General features: G+C 40.5%; 1 protein-coding gene across 2 annotated transcripts in view; it reads right to left on the bottom strand.

The window, feature by feature from the left end:
- Nucleotides 1-22121, bottom strand: part of ELL (elongation factor for RNA polymerase II) — a 56376-nt gene that overhangs the window by 14286 nt on the left and 19969 nt on the right. For both annotated transcript variants that reach the window (XR_006165497.1, XM_032993651.2), the window contains exons 2-6: nt 15643-15690; nt 10183-10304; nt 9714-9877; nt 6516-6769; nt 3314-3438 (exon numbers count right to left, since the gene is read on the bottom strand). Coding sequence is in view for 1 of the 2 variants with exons in the window: in XM_032993651.2 (XP_032849542.2) it covers nt 3314-3438; nt 6516-6769; nt 9714-9877; nt 10183-10304; nt 15643-15690 (713 nt within the window). In the remaining variant the exon portion in view is untranslated. The remainder of the gene's footprint in view (nt 1-3313; nt 3439-6515; nt 6770-9713; nt 9878-10182; nt 10305-15642; nt 15691-22121) is intronic.

Here is a 22121-nt window from a genome sequence, read left to right as displayed (position 1 = left end):
TAGAGCAAAGAGCCTTTTTGTGGGCTCGAAGTCTGACTGCTTGAAGATGCCATGAAAGTAGCTTGTTCAGGCACTTACAGTTTTGATCTCGGACAAAATCTAGGAAGAAGCAGCTACTACAGGGCAATATCAATCAACAACATATGGCAATTGCTTATCTCTTTCTTGCCTTCCCATGATTTTGTAATTGTCTCAGAGGCAACACCTTGGACTAACGCTGCCGGTGTTGTGGCAGGGAGGGAGAAGGCAGGCTGAGCTATCAGATACATGAGAGGATTCCCCAGGGAGGATGGAACTTATTTTCTGACAGTTTTACCTCTTTCTCCTGAACTGGTGACATATTACAACAAACTAATGACTACATTAGAAAAATTATCCATATACATATTAGTAAGAACTGGCATTGAACTTTAAAGTGTATAGGATATGTATATTCTTGCTACTTACTGAAACACAGCTCAATAAACAAGATGTTATTTAAACTATTTTCTGCTGAATTTGCCTCACCCAGTTACAATTGACTTCAAGAGACAATTCGGAAAGCAAGCACACTGAAAAGGAGCCGAAATTAAAGTTCAGATGTTGAGGAATAAGTTCTCCCACTCATTAGCACCATTAAAACAACACTTTACAGGAACAGCAGTCGTCTTTCAGAAGCAAGCCCCTCTGGGTCCAGGAAAAACAGGATTGTTAACAGGAACTGTTACGGTATTATTGGTCCACTAGGATTTACATTTAGGGCTTCATAATAATACTTTTAAATTGCATCATGCAAAATAGCACTACTCTGGTCTGGATTTGAGGCATTTGACAAACAACAGAAATCTCCTGTAGCAAAAAAAATACAATGCAAGTCATTCTATTCACGTAAGTGCGTTAATTCACATTCACACTGGGTATCTCCGCTCCCTGCTGCCCAAGGGGCTTTCTAGATCTCGGAGTGAAGTTTCCCAGTGCACCAGGTTTGTCCTACTCTTCTGACACCAGCCACATTGCCCAAATATTAATCACCCAGGAAAAACTACTGTTGCATCAAGTTGCAGCTGTCAAGCTGAAAAAAAATTTCAGGGTTAAAGGTTTTAATAAACCAGCTCTGCAGTCATTTTGTCACCAGCTGTACAGCCTAAATAACCAATGTCTAAATTCTTCCACAGGAGGCTATAATCAGCTTTAAAGTGCACACATAATCTTCCTAATGTTTGAAAAATATTGCAGAGATAGAGCCCATGACTTTTACAGGATTTTCTTTTAACCTGAGCTTGAACTTTTGGCCGTATTGCAACAACATTTAGGTGCGTGCAGTTTCACCGCCGTTCTGGCTTCAGTTGCTGTTTTGTTTAATTTTATTTAGAACAATCTCAACAGCCACGGATCAACTCAAAAGTACTCAGAGACTGTGAAAACAGGAAGGGGAACAGTGATATTCCATAAACACCGCAGTGAAAGTGGCTTTTTGGATGCCATTTGACTAGACTGAGCAAGCTTGTCACATGTCCTAACATGTTAATTATGGATTTAAAAAAAAGTGAATGAAAGATGACTGCTTTCAATTCAGGGGCGCCTGTAAGAGCAGAAAACCATTTCACTACAATGGTGAAAGAAGGATGGGAAACACAAACAACACGAGGGAAAATGAGTTAGTCGAACACGAGCACTGTTAGATAAGAGTTTTAATATTTGCAGATGTGCTAATTATTGCAACCGTTGAAACATCAAGTGGCAACCGGACCTGAGAACAGAAAGGATATTTAACAATTGGCTGGATCTAGGCAACCACGCAGACTACCACAGCCAGCTACGTAAAGTCCTACGTCTGGTGCCTGTGCCCCTTTTGTGAATGTTTTTCTACTGTCTTCAACCCTACATGTTTTTTCCATTTTGTAGCCTCATTACCTGCATTGGCTGAGTGGGTCTTTGTTTGTATAGTTGAATACATCCTTTCCAAGGTCTATTTTTAGACCTTCGCATAACTGAATGCCACAATTCTAGAAAAAGCAGTAAACATCCCTTTCTACAGGGAGAAATTAACTTTTTTTGAAAGCCATAAAGATTGCATGGCAGTTGTATTTTTCCTTTTAATTATAATTCAACATCAAGGCCATTTAAACGAGTTTTATTTTTCTTTAGCATGCCAAAGCACTTTAAGTGCAAGTTTCTGTTGTTTTAACAAAGTCTCATCTCCAAGCCAATTGTGCTTTCAAATCATGGAAACTGTTCAAACGGAGCATGCTCTACTTAATCTTAACCAAAAGTGCAATAAAGTAAGTCTCAAAAACAAGGCAAGTAAAATCTCTAGCTGCATTACAAAATCTGTACCAAGTCAGTACAAACACACTGAAAACTGAGAGAGGGAAATAAAAACACTCAGAGCAGAACTCTCCTTTAGAAACCGGGGAGATACATTCTCTTTCCCTGCTGCCTGCCAGCCAAAAGCTTCCAAGCTTGGAGGCTTCACCTATGGAAAAATATCTGTAGAGGAAAGAAATCTTTAGCAAGCAACAAGACAAAGCTATCATCTCAACTGACTCTGTAAAGGGCTATTTTCAGGAAGGAACATGAGAACAGGTATCCCTTGGACAGTGAGGATTACACTATGAGCAGAACCACCAGCACATATTTTAGGGGACTTCTCTCTACTGGACTGCCTCGTGCTTTTTCGTGCATTCCTTACATCAATCAAATCTTCGTCTTGCAGGGCAACTGTGATACTAGCAGCATTTGCAACACAATAAAAACCACAAGTAAACCAAAATCCAAATAACACTACAGAAATTAAGCGGCAAAGGCTCCAAAGCAAACAGCTCAAGGGGAACTGGGACATCCACAGGAACAGAGCACAGAAGTGGCTGAGCATGACAGCTTAGGGGACATGGCCGCATGGCAACGTCCCTCTCCTTGCCTTCAACAGCAGCCTGCACAGGAAGCCACGTACAAGAAGATATGGGAAAAAGGGAGCTTCAGTAGAGAGTTGAGCTGGACATATTCGCCTTAATCCATTCATCTCTCCTTTTAAACCACTGTTAACTTTTAACTGTAACAGCTTTTGCTCCCCATCCAGGTTTTTTGCTCGTTTTTAGTACAAAGACTTAAAGGCAACCTAGGACCATCTGAAGAGTACATCCACTTTAATATTCAAGTTTAGTCAACTTCTCCAGCTGTCTGGATAATAAACAGATTTACTTTATGGTAAAATAAGTTAAACACTCAACTTACCATAGTTCTACTGACGTTAGTTACCCTGGTTTATAGCAACTGACCTGGCCCAGTATTTTCAAGCTCCAGATGTTATTAAAAGAGAAGTTGGAATAATTACCGAACAAGTATCCTCTTCAACAACTGTTGATCTCCTTCAGAGTAGCCAGGCCAGTCCTTCTGCACTTCCTTGTAGACACAATCTTTCAGTGTGAAAGTGCTGTCCTTGGCACTCAAATTTGCCACCTGAAACAAAAGTAATTTGCAAAAAATTGTTAGGGTTTAGTTTTCTCACTTGTTCTAACAAAAAAGATCTAAGATGTAGGCAAAAATCTCAGCAGACTTAGCAGCAGTTGGTAGTGGCAGAGAACAAGGAGAGACTTTACACTTCATTTCCTAATTATTTATTTAATCAAACCGTGACTTTCCTTTTGCCTTGTCACTGCAATAGTTCATTATGAATTTCCAAAGCATATCCAGTTTACTGGGAAAACAAGTCATATCCAAACAGATTATTCAGCTTCCACAGTCTGGAACAATACAACATCAGTTTATGGAAACACCTGGAAATAGATCCTAATGGCAACAGGCAGTTCACTTATCACACCTGTCCGATAGCTAAAATGGTGCAGTTTATTAGCTGACAGAGAAACTCTTGTGGCCATAGCTTAGTTAACAATTGCCAAAAGATAATTTCTCACCAACAAGCCAGTAAAACAGGTGACAGAAAGCTACTTTCTCAAGAAGCAGTGAAGAGAATGCCTTGTCGATATAACACATTAGGGAGCCTGCAGATCACACTGTGCAGTTCAGTGCATTAGGATCATCTGCTGGATTTCATAGAGAACTTTCCGAGGACTACTTCAGGGCAAGAGCAAACCCTGTGATTATCAGCTTATAACCCAGGGTTTTACAATAAAGCACTGCACCTAAAAATCACGTGCTGCAGTTAGCTCAGTACACTCGCATGACAAGCTTTCTGACATTTTATCCAATTCTATCATGTGTAGTTTCCCCACAAAACTCTGCATGGTGCCTACATGGATAGGAAACACTGCTGGAACCGGCAGAATTGTATTAGAATGGAAACAACTTGTTAAGAGTTATCCCACTTTAATCAGTCTTTCCACAGCTTGACTGAAAATTTAACTTCTTGATGCTGGTTTCAAATCTGAAAAATACAGTGTTAGCACAAATCAAAAAGCCCCAATTAAGCTTTCACAGATACTGTCTTAGTGAACCCTCCTTAGGTGACTGTAAAGCACTGCAAGTTCAGAAAGAAAACAAAGCCTTGAATTTGTTTTTATAAAAGGGATACAGAGGCAGAGGTGCCAAATGCTATACGCACAGCCAGGCCGATCAACTGGCAAAGCCAGCAACTGCGTCCCAAATTCACTGCTTTAGCTGCTCAGTTTGACAACTGTATTACACTTGAAACTAGAAGATGCTTTTATTCAGTCAGTGGTGATACTGCGCATCTGTTTAAGGATTAGTGTTCTCCATTGCTCGCTCCATTCAGGAGACTGTCGTGCTTATGAATTTCTATTCTCCATGCAGCAGTAAGATAACCTCAGAAAAGCAAGTGAAGGAGTGGAATGTCTTGAATTAACTGACGATGCTCTTAATTCTTCTGCTTTTGCTTTAGGGAGACTATGACCTAATATTAAAAACCTATCTGAGTTTAAAAGCAAAAAGCTGCAGAACTAATACAGCAAAGCTCTTCTGATAAGTGAAAAATAGAAAGCACAGTTATCAGTTTACATGATGAACACTTTGTTTTTCCTTTCAGTTCTGTCAGCTTTCCAAAATCCTGAGCCAAAACACAAGAAGAATTTGAGCTGTGTTTTACATTTAGATATCCCAGTAAACATGCCCAAGAGACAAAAGCAAAGCCAGGTTGTTTTTCAAAAACTGAGAATCTCTCTAGTTACTGCTTCTTTTTCTACACTGGGAGCCACGCTGCTCAGCAAGGCTTATAGCCCAGGCAGAAGAACAATTTTCTCTGCACAGAGGCTAAGAGCTGCTACCTCCTTGTTTTGCTGGTGTGGGACTCTGCAAGCTCCACCCCGGGGCCTCCCAAAAATAGAAGCCTTGCAAAATGAGGCAAAAAGGCCAGCAGGAACACAGAGTCCTATGAGAGATGCAAGAGTACAATGAAACCCACACCTAGACGTATTTAGACATGTAGCTTTAATGCAGCCTGTAATTTTTAGCTTATCTGTGTCTGCTTGTGGATGGGAGCCCTGGTAGCGTTGAAAGGAGATTAAGTTTACAAGCAATACATTTACAGCCAAATCAGCATTTAGCCAAATCAGGCTGACACTGTGGCCACTGCCGAACACACCACTGGCCTGCTAGGGGTTTTTGAGGGCATCAATAAAAGGTGATTATCAGAAACAGTATTTCTAGTATTAGATTTACTTACAGCACTCAAAAGGATGCTCAAAAGAATTCTAGCACTGCTGGAAAATTAAGGGCTACGGGATTAAAATCTAGGGAAGGAGCAAGTTCTGCCAGCAATAACTCCATTTTCAGTATGACCTGCACTGTGCCCTTAAGCAAATTAACTCCTCACTGTCTCATCCTTTTCAGCTATGAAAAGGAGTAAAAAAAAAAAATCCAATACAGAAGAGGGCAGCTGCAGCATTTAAATACCATAATGTGTTTTGCACTGCGAGAGCAATAAAGGTATTTACTGCAATTCCTAAAATGGCACCTTCAACATGACTCAAAGTGTTAAGAACTGATTCAGCTTGGAGACAGCTTTCACACTTGACATACAAATAATATGCTTTGCAAGAAGCTGCATGATCTTCACTCCTAACAAGTTACGCTTCTAAGCAGGAAAAGCATGGGTTTGAACAATATAAAGATGTAAAACTTAGGGGAGAGGAACATATTTCTTCCTTCACATAGGAAACATTCCATGGATCAATACAGAACATGTTCCTTCATGTCCATGTTAATAAAGATATAGAGAATAGATTTAAGGTTATAACAAATCAAACAGCTCGCAGATCCTCTGTTAGATAATACTCCCCACGACCAACCAAAAGCGTTCCTTTTAAGTGACTGATCTCGTGAACTGAAATCATACAGCTTAGTTGCATACACCTAAACTGAGGCTTATACACGAGAGGCTTCTGCCATGTCTAGCGAAATATTAACATGAATGGCAAACTGCTGTCTGACACGGCCTTTGGAGAAACATTCAGCTGCAGCTTTGAGATACACAGGTTAAGTTCAGGCTAATACAGAAGGTACTACCGTTCTGAGAAGACATTTCCCTTTACCTAAATTGTTGCCTTCATCAGAGTACAAACCTGTTGCAGAAGGTTGTCCAGCAAATCCTTGTCCTGCTGAGAAAGTCCATCCTTCTGCAATCTGAGAATAAGTTCAGGTTTCTTATAAGGCTTTAGTGCCAATAAGTGCACAACCCTATCTTTGAAGGGTCTCTGAGAAATCGCACTATTGCCTCTCTTTATTGCACTGGCAAGGTTGACTGGCGTTGGGCGCTTCCTGGAGGGAACAGCATCGGAAGCTCCTGGTGCAGGTTTACGCACCTGAACCTTTTTGCCTAAAATGAGATGAGAATAGTGAACTGCAGCAGTCACCTTGCAAAGGCCAGTGGTCTGTCAACATGTATATGGAGTTCATTACACCATCTGAAGTGCCAGAAGATGACAATGAAGGACAAACACAACCAGCACACCCCATCCGTTCTAATGTGCTGCCGGAACGAGTATCCCGTGAGTTTTATGATTCACGACAAGCTTGTAACAAGTAAACCACAACACCAAGCTCTAGAAACCTGAGTATTATTGGCCACAAGCTTACATAAAGCTCTCTTTGTTTGCCAGCTTTTCATTTATCCCAAGTGCGTGTATCCCCATGGTTAATCTAACCATTTTTTCCCTCCCTATGAGAAGAAAATTCTGCATTATTATGTAGAAGAGTCAAAATATGGAGTGGAAAGACCAGAACTGGTCAACGAGCGGCTCCCTGCTGCTGATCTCAGCAAAAACGCTACTCCAGCAGATGTTTCTGCTTTTAGAACAATAGGAACTTTATGGAGCTGAGTCCACCTCCCTTCCCCCCGCCAAACAGAGCCACATGAATGGGGTCTAACACTGATACATTAGCCTATTCATTAGCGCACTGTCTGTTCTAATAGAATAACCCCTTCTATGCTGTAGTGATAACTGCTTCGCCCTCAATTACATTTACGTATACATGAGAACATAAAGCTGTCTCAAAAGTTCATCTCAAGCCCACAGAGGCAGCTTCCTCAAATCCGTCCCAAGCGTGGTTCTTGGTTTCTGACAGTATTATACAAGAATTAGTTTTTCCCATTCCTATTGAAAAACAGCTTTAACTAGAACCCTCACATGAGTCCCATATCACTTAAAGTGCAAATCGAAGAATTTTACTATTTTGAATACAGAAACAGGTCACAAAGCCAGGTTCCTGATACCAAAGGTGAAACCAGCAAATCAAAAAAGCAAATTGTAGGTTCCAAGGTCTAAGCCATGGAAACGCAATCAATAATCACTTTGGTTCAAGAAAGTGACCTTCACTTGGACAAACAACATCCAGCATCTACTGCAAGAATTTTGGAGGTTTATTTCAGCATGGCAATTCCACTGCTAGGAAGCAATGTTTTCAACTGAGTCATCTGAAGATACTGGTGATTGTCTGCAGTGTTTATTTTACTGAAATGTAGATTGCATAACTGAGACCCCATTTCCTGGCTTTTTATTACGCACCATGCTGATGCAAGTAAGCACGACCCATCGTCTGCAGGGCTGAGTTAAGACGAGAGGGAGAAAAACAATTCACATGTTAAACATCCCAAAATTCAGAGGTCAACTGGACTTCATTTCCAGAAATGGGACAAGAGAAAATTCGTCAGCTTTCTAGAACTCCCTTAACTCTTGCCAGGTCATGAACAGCAAAAACACACTGGGACATTTCCACTTAAGGCTGGAGCCAAAATGCACAATGATAGGAAAAGAAAAAACCTAAATTAAGCCAGAACATGAAGTCTTTTAAAATATTTATACATGTGTGTATATATAGATGTACATACACATTTAGTGTATATATAAGCACACACCCCCCCCCTGCAGACGTATCAGCTATCTATTTACATATATATTCGTTCAAGTGTTAGTTCACATCTATACTAGTCTGTTGATCTCCAATTTCAACATTTCATATAAATTCTTCCACATCTAAGCTGCCTGGAATGACTCCACTGACGTTTAAGTGCTGAGCTCCGTGTTCTCATGGAAATGTGAGAGCCAGCCTTCTCCCTCCAGACTCGCCTGAAAGTGAATCAGCTGATGGTGCTGGCACACCAAATACGTGTGTATCCCACGAGAGGACTGTCCTTGCCCAGGCTCTTCCTTCTTCGACCAGTGCTTTCCTCCCATCTTAAACACTGAGAGCTTACATATGGAGCACGCACTCCACTCCGCTGCTTTTCACACAGTTTCACCTCCATTTCAGAGAGGCAAAAGTTTCAGCAAGAGTATTTTTAAATCAAAAGTTTTGCTTTATCTTTCCGGGAAGCAATTTGCTTTGAGAATCTTCTCCCCCACAAGCCTAACAACTTCATCCACTTACTGTAATGTTCTCAAATGTAAGCTAAACAAAATAATCTTCTAGTCTACAGGAAATCAATGCATTTCCTTCCTGATTACTATCTTATTTCTCAGCTTTGAGCAGTTGGTTGATTAAACAATGAGTCAGGGTCAGTTCTACATTTTGGAACTCACCATTCTCATCACAGACATCCTCTGAGAAGAGACTGGCTACATATTACATGGGATGCAGAAAAAACAGCTGGCTCAAAAAAAAAAAAACAAAACCAAAAAACCAACCACGAAACTGCTTTCTGGTTAGTTGTTTGTGCCCTAAGTTTGTGACCAGACTGGGGTTAAGCAGTGACCTGAGCCCAAAGCTTGGTCTCTGCAGGATCCTTCTGGAGCCCACTGATATTTGCCCACCGTTTTATTTCTTCCCCTAAGATCCCCCTTTCATTGTCACAGTAAGATGGTTTAAGGCTGCAGTCAGCAGCACTGCGTTAGTTCTTTGTTTATTCACACAAGGGCTCTGCTATCCGCAGCCTAGATGTTGCATGTTATGGTCTCAAGTGCAGGCACACACCAGATGTATGACAACGGTGGTGGTACATTTTAGCTGACTTGGCAAGGAGCACAGACACTTCTGACGGATCAGCAGTATGCTCTCAGCATCACCGCATGACAAATACGAATAATGCCAGAGAGATGTGACTGCACACAAACAACCCTCACAGGCCACGCAAATGTCACCACACATGTTCTAGGGTGAAGATGAAAGCCACGAAGTCACAAGACAAGGAGAGTAGCACCCTAATAAATCAGACACCCGTAAGGAACTACCGGGTACTTGTTAATGACTTCCATGATCAAACAAATGTCAGCATTTGACTTCAGAAGCTAGAGAAGACACCCCCAAATCAAGTTGCTGCTTACCTACGTATCTCCCCCCAGGTTTAATGACTATAGCGCTCCGGCTGCGAGTCTCCTCCTCTGCCTGTGCCATGCTTTGCCTTGCCTTCTGGTAGGAATCGTCAGTAGCACACACGGTGATTTTATCCTGTATGCTTCCAAGGCAATCCAAATGGATATTGCCATTGCTGCAAAAGAAAGGCAATTGAAGAGATACTCCCAACACTGCAAATGGGCCCTTCTCTCAGTGGTAAATAACTGAGGTTGCATTATCCAAATAATAGAAGGGAGCAGAAAAAAGCTGAGGGGTAAACAGATTCTTCTGGGAGTGCCTCCTTACCCAAAATACACACACGCAAACAGATTAGAAAGACTCTAAAAAGAAAGAACACATTAAATTTTATTCAGGTTTGTTAGGGAAAAGAGTCTACAGAAGTTTAGGTACATATATATTTTAAAAAACAGCTATATTTTCTTTTGCTCTACCACTCACCTAGATACATACTGCTGGATACAGTCAAAACTCCCTTGAGGGCTGTCCTTGCCAATATTTGAAAGGTAAAATGTGAAAGTCCGCACTTCTGTAGGTCGATCAGGCCTTGGAATTGTGATGTGCTGTTTGGAAGGAGAAAAATATTGGTCACTTGGGTAGCCCACACTAACACAAAATTCAATTTTTCAGCAGTCATTAATGCTTTTAGCCATTTTGCAATCCATTACAAGTAAAGCATATGGATTACTGCATAGAAAACTATGAAGAGCAAGAAGCTACAAGAATTCAAGTTAGCAAAACTGTATGCACTGAAAAGATAAGGGAGCAGAGGTAGACAGATGTAAAGAACAGCTAAAAAGACAGCTATATCTGTAACAAAACAGATCGGAGCTGGCAGCTTGCTGCCTTTCAAAGCAGAGCCCACAATAATCTTTTTCTAGGAATCTGACCCAATTCTATTGATTCAGGCTCAAAACAGACTTGCTACCACTATTTATATTAAATTTAAAGCACTTCAGACTTGTTTCTTTAGAATTAGTAATCCAGCATTAAACATAGTACAAGCCAGGTCACTAGGTAGCATGCTTATTCTTTAAGAGATTATAATTCCATAACGAGATTTCATGGCTCACTGTAGAGTGTGACGCTGCTGCTAAATTAAATATTTAATCAAGCATTAAGTGTGCTCCGCAGACAACTCTACAGTGATCTGCACTGTTTTCTCCCCCCCAGCCATTCATTTTTCAAAAGGGAAACTGTTTCCCTTCTGTGTTCAAGATCCAACATAAATCTCACCATCTGAGCCCTACTATCACATCAATATTTGATAATTAAGATGGCTTCCAGAAAATGAGACAGAAGGAACATCAGCTTCAACCTATTTTAGGCTACTCTACCACACAGATTTATATTTACCCAGATTGCCACATATATGCACAAAATATATATGCCTAGCAAACCAACTCGTGGCATCCACATATGACTGTGCTCCATAAAAAAGATTACTGCTGGTACAGAAGGGTTTCTAGGTGGTTTCCCTTTGACCTCAGATGTCTGCAGCAGCCTGGAAACCCAGTGCATCTGTGCCACTTTGCTAAACCACAGGGATGTTCTCAGAAGCAGCAAGAAACGCTTGTGTGACCTGCAACGAGCTGAGCCAGTGCAGCATTTTCCATTTACTCTCCATAAAGACCAGCTCTCCTCCGGCCAGCCCTCAAAACAGACTTCCCTTCTTTCGAAACTGCAAAGCCAAGAAACCCAGGCTTGAGCAATACAGAAGGACACGTTACCCCCCGCACGCTCCCAGGATCCAGATCTAAAAATACTTGGAGCAGATTTGGTGGCAATCCGGGTGCTGACGGGCAGCGCTGACCCCCCGGCAGCAGCAGCTGAGCCCTGTTATCTCCCCTGCCAAACATGCACCAGCAGCCTTGAGCCCTTAATCTGTCCCGGCACCCTCTGCCCCCACCCATCCAGAACAAATAAAATTCTCTTCTGCTTTACAAGCAAGCTCAGAATATGCACGAAGTCAAAGTTATGTAAACAGCAGATCATGGGTATTGTACAGTTGGCACCGTCCACCTGCTCGTTAATTTGCTGGGAATGGGGCAAGAAGGTAAATGCAACGGGTCTCTTCGGCTGCTAGTGCTGCTCGTAGGGGGAGCGAGGTGTGCTGCAGGTGACAGGTTTGTAAAATAAAACCTGGAGGATGTAACCAAATCATATATTCACATACTAAATAATTGGCTTCTAGCTCCTCATTTACCACTGTAAGGGATGGCTGCTCTGAGAGCTGCGACTTTGGCATTTTAGTAATTTCTGCAGCTTCTTCAAAGGACGTAAAATGTGACAGGAATGCGAGTCACTTTAGCTTTGAATGTTGCTTCTTCCAGTACTGAACGGTGTAACATATGCAAACTGGCCGTTATCTAGGAATTATTTTTAGCTGAAACAGAAGGTTTCTCAAGCCACCGAATCAGCATGGTAACTGCTTTGAGGGAACCCTAATTTTGGTGCTGAGTATTACACCAGTAACCATAGACACTTAAAAATAGTTCAGTACAGATGTGACTTCTGTTTTTTTCTTTCAAGTAATATTCATCTGTGTACAGCTCACTCTGAATGGCAATTTCACCTTCTTCTATTAATACCAGCACAAGTTCATCCCAAGAAACAGAGGAAAACATCAGGTTTTCCAATCACATAAAATTACGATGTTTTGTTCCTTAACAGTCATATTTAAGCTGCATGAACATACATGTATTTGGCACCCAAAGGGTTTTTTTTTTTTTGCCCACCCCGTTCAATTTTCTCCCTACTCCCCCATCTCAGCTCCCCCCTCAGTAAACACCTGCAAATTTGACCCAACCTAAGCTCTAATTCCGCACATGCTTTTACCAAAATAGGAGTATCTTCAGCCTTTCTTGTACAATTATGCACACCAACTACCACCACTTGTAACACCTTGGTACTCAAGCTCTTAAATTTTAATTTACATGCACACTGAAACAAGCAAAATGCTCAAGACTCCATATAAACTTACAGAACTACCCAAGAAAACCCAGTTCACAATGAAAAACTAACAAACAGGTGCTGCTCTTAAGGAATATCCAGATAGTCCCACTCGGGCATCTCAAAGCAGAGGAACACTCTGCTAATTATGACCTACTTGTCACTACTGAAATTCTGATTATTACATGGATTATTGCACTGAAAAAGTAATTAACAAGACTAGCATTGCTATAAAGAAATGCATCCCAAGGCAAAGATCATTTACAGTCCGCAGTTTACAAAAACTCTTGTGAGAATCGATCTAGATGAGGATCCACGCAGGATGTTTCATCCCCTGTTACCGAAACAGCCATTTGATTTTGGGCTAGAACCACCAACATCCTCCTTTCGGCACCTGGCTCACAGAGCTGCCACCTCCCTGACCCTGAGTTTTATTCGTATCTTTGGCTAATTAAACAGGAAAGTTTTTTTCTGTGTATTAGAAGCTGAGAGTATCCTTGAGAGCATCCATTAGACTAACACTGGGAATAGGTAAAAAAAAGCTGTGGACACAGTAATTTAAGGGCTTCTAAAGAGTTAAATTAAGGAAGCAGCAGTTTGTTTTAAACTTATTTAATGTCCTGCCTCCCCCAATCAAGTACCTCCATGTTCTTTCTTGTGAGAGAGAGAGAAATTTACACATAAAAGTCACACTATTAAAAGCTCCTATCTCTGGACATTGCTTTAAATCACACTCTGACATTTCTGCTACATACAAAACCTACCACCCTCAAAAGTTAATGGGAAATATTCTTCATAGCAACATTTATTAGGAAGGAAACAAACCGGGGAATTAAGGTATAGTGGAAGAAAGTGCATTCCAGAAATAAGTAAGTTTTAATGTCATCATCTGAATTCGAGAACTTGTAAAATTACTGAAATTATCTTTTCAGTCCAACTGATTGGAGGCTCACTAGAAAGCATTTAAAGCCCTGCCGTCAATTCCTTAAAGCAGGGCACAATCGTGACATATGAATCCTACACTTAAAAACAGATGGTTACACAGCTGCCAGCTTCTTGTCATACCCAGTAAAAATAATAATAAAAGGACAAAGAGCTCTTTCTATCTGCCCCAATTGAACTGGATCTCGCTTTCTTCAAAGCTCTACCTTTGGCCTTTACGCGACAGTGCAATTAATTAAACAGCTGAAAATGAGGCAAGCAGAGGTCAGCTCTGTGCTGCCAACATCCTCCATCACCCGCAACGCCCCGGCGCTGCTCACACTGTGCAGGGCTCAACGCTTCGCTCTTTAAATGGCAACATCAGACGCAATCGTGCTGCTTCACTCCTTTTCCATTCAACCTGGACTGTAATTACAGGTGACTGGCAGCTCTCACCAGAAATTCTTCTCTGGAAGTTAAGGGCTCAAATACAATTAAGCGCATGGAATATTTATTTTCAATTTTTACAAAGAACTGCGTAATTTGAAAATATGTTTAATTACTATACAGAACTGCATCATTTTTAAAATGGATTTTCTTTTGGTTAGCCTGAAAATGTCCAGGTCCATATCAGATCTATGTGAAACCCACTACAAGGGGAGCACTGTGGCTGAGGGCAGCGGAGCATTTTAAGCTGTTCTGATTCATTTTGCTACAACTCCTTTGAGGAGGAAGATCAAGATGTAAGAGAAGGGGCATTTCTAGAATTTAAGAAGCTTTACAGGAAAAATTAGGTTTAGATCCTCACAAGGTGCTCTACAAAGGGAAAGGAAAGCATTTGCAGTCTTTTTAGCTTCTTTATTACACGCAAAGCTGTTTGCTCATCTCAGAGCAACAAATCACACACCCTTGAAAGTCTTCCTTGTAATTCGCTTCTAATTTTGCCAAACTTCAGTTGCAGATTTTTATCTAAGCTTTCATGCTGAGCTTTCTGGGAAGTTTAATTGTAAACACAGTAAAAAACCTGGAAATTGCTCCTTTCTTTATTTCCCAGGACAAGAAGGTTTGTATTTTTCTTCTTAACTTATGATAACAATCATGTCTTTCCTGCTACATTTTGTTAGAGTACTATGGACTGTTAGTGAGACTAATATCACAAGGTAAAATATGGGCAAGGAGAAGTGTTCTAGACTTTAATGCCTACTTAATACAAGCTTTTTTGAAAGTTTTATTGTGCTACCACAAAGACTTAAGCCATTATTTACAGCTAAGTTCAGATTCTTGAAAAAAAAAAAAATTCCCCCTCCTTATGCAGAGCACCAAAGTTAAACACATACCCTTCTGTGTGTAAAAGGTATATAAATGACATTTTGAAAGTTCACTGAAGAGTTGCATTACCTTACCAGAAACACTACCAATTAAATCTCAGTGTTGTCAGTAACTGGCATGACAGACTGTTTCAAGCGTCTATAAATATCTTGGAGGAGTTCAGTCATCGGAACCGAAGTTCAAGAAATAAGACTCCTAAATATAAAAAACTTTGGGTACTCACAGAAAATGCACAGTTGTTTAGACATGAATATTAAATAAAGCTTCAGTACATTCACAGCAGCCTCCAAGCTCTGCCGCTGTAACTGGTACCCATAAAGTCTTGCACCAAGGCTTGGCACGACGTTTCCTCAGGACACAGGCGAGGTTTCCATGACTGCTGCACCCACCACAGCTACTGCCATCAGTGAACTTCCCGTTTCCTTGTTCTACCCAGCAACATGGCCTTATAAAACTAAATTTCACCACCAGCAACACTGGTGCTATGGATTTAGCAAGGTTAGAAAATAAAGAGGGGGAGAAGTTTTTTATAAAGAAATAATCCATGCAATCAATGAACAAACCTCACATCTCTCACTTTCAGAAACCGGAGCATCATTCTTTGAACCGGAATAGGACAGACATACAGAACAAATACCTTACTCAGATTAACTGTGTAAGCCAGTAAAGAACTTTCCAAGGCAAACCACACAAACTTACCCCTTGGCTTCCTTGAAACTGGATTACTGGTTTTGATGTCACAGCATCCTACAAAAACAAGTGGGGGAAAAAAAAAAAAAACAAAAACAAAAAAAAAACAGATTACCTTAGAGAAATTTAAAGCTCAAACATTCACTGCCAAAATATACTCAGCTTGATTTTTTACCTATACTTTTTAAAAAAAAAAGAAAAAAGATTCACGGAAGTATACAGAATTCCAACCAAGAAAATACAAACACTCCTGAAACAGCGATTTGTACATAGAAAAGGGATAAAACTGCAACATCACCAGTAGTACCCTTACTTCAGAAAAAGAACATCTGTGAGATGATACTCAGATGGGCTACACTTAGCTTCTTCCTGACCCCCTAAACCACAGTTCAGGCATGGAATAGCTTAGTTGTGGATCTTCGGTGCTTATGTAAGTTTTGAGTTAAACAGTGGATATTTGAGGGGAAAATTTATTATAGTTCTAGGTCCGAGAACACTCTAAGCAAATTTTTTCCAATGGAGAGCTGGCAATTCACTGGAAAAGCAAACTGCAGCTTCATTGCAAAATACTGTTGTTATGTTGCCCATTTCAACAGTCGGCCTCTTCCTCCATACTAATTTGCTTACATTTCAAGAAGTCATACTCCTGCTAGCTCTAAGACCCCTTAAATCTGCTCAAGACAAAAACAACATTAAATTTCAGCCTTTTTGCACTGTGATTGCAATTTTTACTTTGCTGTAATTTTACAAAGATCAGAAAGGCTTTGGAATTCAAACTCTCACCTGAGGTTTCAGCTATAGAGAAAGAAATAACATATGCAACCCAAGCCACAGTCAGTTTTTCCTTCTTAAGTTTCAGGAAAATTGTGACTGTATTGGCTTTATTTCTTAAGTCATATAAAATATTCCAAAACACACTAGGACAGGAGTTGTGCCCCACAGGGTGGAAAAACACGCTGCGTGTGGGATCCCCCAAAGTCTTCCAAAAGGACAGAAGAATGTACAAATGGGTTGAAACATCATTTAGAAGTGAACACTTTGCCACATACACAGGAGACATTTCAATGGGAAAAACGCCATGGAGAGTTTAAGGTACAAAGTCCAAGCAGTGCATTTGTATTGCCCTTTTTGTATCAGTGCCCGCATCTCCCAGCATTATAAAGAATCACATCGACTTCCAAGGGATTACAGAAACAGTCATTTACATTTAGCAACAAAAGAGTTAACAGCTTGAAAGCCCATTAAGTTTATCATCTCTCATAAAACCTTTCCAAATGCTTTCAGCCCAGGAGTGAAGAATCTAAGCCACAACACGCTGACATTAACAAAAAAAAAGTTCACTAACAAGAAAATATCCTTCTAGCACATATGAATAAGCTCATACCAAGACACGGTCTTCAGAGCCTTTTAAGAGCCCATCCAACACAATTTAACAGAGCTGCATCACACCCTAGATTGTTACAAGATATTTATGACAGTGAGTAAAGCAAGAACATGCTTGAAGCTGACCGCACTCGCTCCATGTTGTATAGCGAGTTTTATAGACCCTAAACAACCTTTATAAAGAAACAATAAACAACATCTCGCTCTTCATACAGAGATCACTGAATTCCTTGAGTGCCACGACACTGCATACCACAGCACACTGTTCATAGACAGACTGGCCAGCTTTTTGTTCACGGTGTCAGCATGTACTGTGCAATGTGTCCAGAAATTCATATGAACATACTTGAGCAAACAAGCATTCGAAACATTAAAAAAATCTGGATAAAAAAAAAAATCTCAATATGGATCTTGTTCAGCTAATTACAGATTTGTGAAGTTCTGCAATTAATTCTGGAAAATTGCTTATGTGGAATATAAAAAGGTAATATGAAGCATGTAAATAGAATAACAAGGCAGTAACAATATAAAAGTACTGTTACACAAATCAGGGCAAGCTTTAATTACTGAACTTATAAATTCCCTAATCTACATACAAAATGGTTTCAAGTTCAATGTGTAATCTCAAACTTCAAAATGAGTTCATGTGAGTTAAATGGCAAACCTTAGCTTTATTTCCTTGAATCCTCGAAATACGGTATTTCTAGGCTCCCGAGTTGTCTGTGCCTGGGGGCTGCTGGGTTTTGTGATCTGACATGTATAGGAGTATCAGTGTTGTACCTCCCTGCCACACTCCTCAGAAGGGATCACAGGGAAGAGCTGGATATTGGGAGAGTCGTCACACCAGCCGAATTCCCCTTTTAGGGAGAAAAGGGGAAGGCTCTTGGCTTGTCAGCAACACCAGCCCTGTATTTACACAGCCATCCCTTCCCTTCTGCTGATGCTCAACACCTCAGCTACAGGTCATTTGAGAATGCTCATGGAAGAAGAAAACACACACATACCCTAACCTAATTAAGGATATGAAATTAAGTACTTCTATTAGATGAAATTAAATTCCTACATGAACACCTTAATTCAGAATAAAAGCAAACAGATGAATTAAGCTAAACCAAATTAAAACCGTATTTCAATTTATACCTTCAGTGCATTTGGATTAATTTTCCTGAAGGTTCTTGTATGGACAAACCCCGATTTTAGAGTTCTTGGTACTATTTCCCAAATCCTTCTCATCTTCTAAAGAGTCACCTAATTCTTCTTCCTTAATGATGCCAAGACAGTGAACTTCCTTCATTACACTTTCCTAGAAATGCCATCCCACCCACAGTTAGTGGGAACAAGGTCCTTCCCTCTTTCTGTCTTTCTTTCCAATTAAAGCAAGCTATCCCCTTGGCCCTAGGACTGGACTGTGGTACTGCTGTAGGTGCAAGTCTGCCTTCTCCAGGACACCAACCTACAGGGTTCAGTAAATCTTTGTTAAAGCCAGGATGCTGATGAAGCCTCACCTTTGTGGTCAATTAAGAGGCAAAACTAGACAGATCTGTCCAAGCCACTGGGCCACTTGCACACAATTATCTTCCAGGTAACAAATTCCAGCTTTATTCTTTCATGAGACTCACTATATTTATGCACTGGAAGCTAATTAGGATAAAACCAAAAATCTAAGCAAGAAAATAGCTCAGATATTTTAAACCAGCCACCCCCATCAGTTCAACAGGTTTTTTGGCTGCTGCCAGCTACCAGATGTTCACCTCTGCAGTTAACACACTCATCCGTAACGGTGACAGCACTGCTAAAGAGCTCTAAGCATGAATGAGCACGATTGCTCGGACGTGTGGGACCTGAGAACAAGTGACTGCCATGCAAGAATAATGGATTTCTGAACTCTGCGTACACTAAGAGCAAGCAAAGCCCCTTTAAACACACCTAAGAGGCATGAATTACATGTCCTGCTCCATGCTCACTATTGTTTCAACAGAAGTCTTCCTGACGCAGGACTGAAAGGTTAGCAAATCATTACCACATCTTCACTGTTTGCTAGTTCCTACAATGCGTCAAGCTTCCTCCCATCTCACCGTAAGAGAAAATGAACTCTTTAATAAAGTCCTTCCTGCAGTCAAACTCACCAATAATCCAAAGCTCTGCAGGAATAACTTCCAAAGGAACACCCAAACCGCAAATGCATGGCTGTACTTCTCCAAGATCTACCCAAACTTAAATTGCCAGCTTCACCAGATCTACCTGACTTGCAAACAGACCCTCAAAAGGAGCCTGAATAGACTCCAGCTACATCAGGTGACAACCAGCATTTTCTTCCATAAAAGCTCACGTATTTTCTATCTGGAAAGAGTATTTCTGTGCTTCTGTGCCCAGTTCACCGTCTTCCATAGCTCCTGCCTTTAGGCACGGTGGAGAAAGAAAGCAGCAAGCTTCCAAACACTAAAGCTCTGCTCTGGGATGCCAACATGAATCAAAGCCCACAGACCCAAGTGCTTTTTGTCAGATGGTCCTCCAGATATCATAAGATTTCACAAGTCATGAGATTAAACCAACAAACCAAGAACTTGGCCCCAAAGCTCCCACAAAACATTTGTCTTTTATTAGCACGGAATTATGCTCATCTTCATTCTCTAACTTCCCCAGGCTAGAGGAGAGCTAGTAACCCTTAATACATACTCCAAAAGCTCAGAGGCAGGAACAGTGCACAAGCAGGTCCTCACACTGAAATACTCCACATCAAGTGAAAGCTTGAATAAAGAGCAGGATGAACAGGAAAGTGTCAATAAACCCCACAAAAATTGAATGTAAAACTAATAAAATACTTCATCAGATATGATCAAAGCTGGCACAATGTTTTAAAAACGTTTAGTGGAAAAGGTGGATGAGATATTCCTACACAGAAAAAGAAAGGTCATTGGAAATCCTCAGGTCAAGTAACTAGTTGGAAACCTCCCTGCTTCTTCAGGGAAATATAGATAATTAAAGAATGTGTTGTTTCGAGAAGTTCTGTTATGCATTTACTGGAATTTATACTGGAGTCAGTGTTATACGGAAAATATTTGCCTATACTTAGTATCGGTGTATTTGTCTGTTTTCTTGAATGTTAAGTCACAAATGCGGAGCGCACAGAGCAAATGAAAGCTTACCCTTATTTATGTTGGAACAAGGGAATTATTTGCAGAATTTAAAGCTTCTTGAAAACATTTAAAATTAGTAGCAAAAATTCCAATAAATATACAGAGAAACTACAAAATCATGCTAACCTCAAGGCTGGCATTAATGGGACATTTTGAACAGTCACGTGCAATTCCAGCCAGGTGACATCACTGCACCTCAGAAGCCAGTTACAAAAATGAGAACAAATAGAAACTGCTTAAAATTCATAAATTTCAGACTTGCTAATAAACCCAAACTCATTGAAGTTCCTCTTTAGTTCTTTGGTTATGACTAGTTTGTTTCTTTTGCCCATGCAGCGTGGTCCAAATATAGGCATTCTCCCTCCCCCACTTCCTCCAGTTTCTCAGCACAACTGGGCAAAGGATGAAAAACGGTCAGATCCCAATCTGGGAGGATACTCGGTTTGAGCAGACCTGGATGCTTGAGGAAAAGGTGTCCTGCGGATCCAAACAGAACTTAAGTGATTTAGATTTCCACCTACATTTTCGTTTTAAACACACCACATAGACTTTGCAAAGTAAAACAGAGACCAAAAGCAAAGCAAATATATCCAGTGTCTTGTTGTGACAGACTCACAAGAGACATCTCAGAGTCCCCAAGTTCATTAGTAGCAAGATACAAATCCCAGGGGAAATAAATACCTTTCAATATACCCACAACTTCAAGTGACTCTGTGTGAAGTTTACTGGCAGTCAATTAGCCAAAGCTGGCCCGAGAGAGAACGACTGCATATTAGGTAGAGACAAAAGACTTCTCCCAAGACCTTCCACTATTTCAAGGCTTATATTTACCTCTGACCAGAAACACAGCAGTAAAAAGCCTCCTGAATATTCTCTTTTTGTGTCACATCTATTACTTACAGAATTAAAATACCATCTCCCTGCAACACAATTTCCATCTGCAATTTAAGGCCTCCCAACAATCTCATTTGAAGTCGAGGGCACTAACAGTCTGCAGATGGGATCGAGTCTGCTGAGACTTGAAAAATTATAGATCCTATATAATTTTTGTTGACCTAAACTACAAGGCCTCCCAGACCTTTTTATATTACATATGCCTCAGAGACAACCTACTGGTTTTGCTATTCAAATACAATGTTCTCAGGGAAAGTCTTGGAAATTCCATGTAAATCCACAGCTACTGAAGAAAAAGTTTAGCTTTCTGCTCAAGAGAGGTGCCAGCAGCCACAACAACAACAGTCAGCTGCCGAGGTAAGAAACACAGCCACGGGGATGCTTCTGGAGGGCTCAGGGGGGCCCCTCCATCCTTCCAGAGATGCGGAGATTGGCACCTGCAAACCCCACTGTGCACAAGCAGCCTCTGTGCAAGAGCTCCTTGGGCATTAATCCCCAAATTAACCAATGTATGCATTTGTTCACTTCTCCTCTCTGACATTACCCCATTTATTAATTTGATGAGTGAAGTGCTGTCAAAGAACAAAACTGCATCTGTCTTCTGGGCCCAGTTCCTACCTCTTCTACCCCATTTTCCTCTCCCCAGCATTTAAAAGAAATATTTCTTGGGGCAGAAGTGAGTACTTGAGCTTTTAATACAAATAATTTTTTAAAATGTGCTTTTGATGAAGATTTAGGAGCTGGAGACTTACCAATTACTCTGTGAACTGTAGTTTGTATTTATTATAATCTATCATTTTCCTAATATGCATTAATAAATGCATATTATCACTGTAATATTAAAGCACCTACAAATCCTAGCAGTAAAAGTAGAAGCAGCAATAAAGTGATAAAGAGCTTCTATGTCATCTAGAATGCTAAACTGTGCGTTTTAAAGTTTTTAATTGCTAAACTGAAAAATACATACTGGCTTTCTTGTTTATAACTGTGTAATTTTAAGTGGGCTATTACAGCACAAACGTCACTTCCTAAGTAGTTTAACTTTCCAGGGTCAAAAACTAAGAGTGCCCCTAT

This window comes from Tyto alba, unplaced genomic scaffold (assembly GCF_018691265.1).
Source record: "Tyto alba isolate M040663 unplaced genomic scaffold, T.alba_DEE_v4.0 Super-Scaffold_20000042, whole genome shotgun sequence".
Taxonomy (NCBI): Eukaryota; Metazoa; Chordata; class Aves; order Strigiformes; family Tytonidae; genus Tyto; species Tyto alba.
This window is presented reverse-complemented; position numbering and strand designations above follow the sequence as displayed.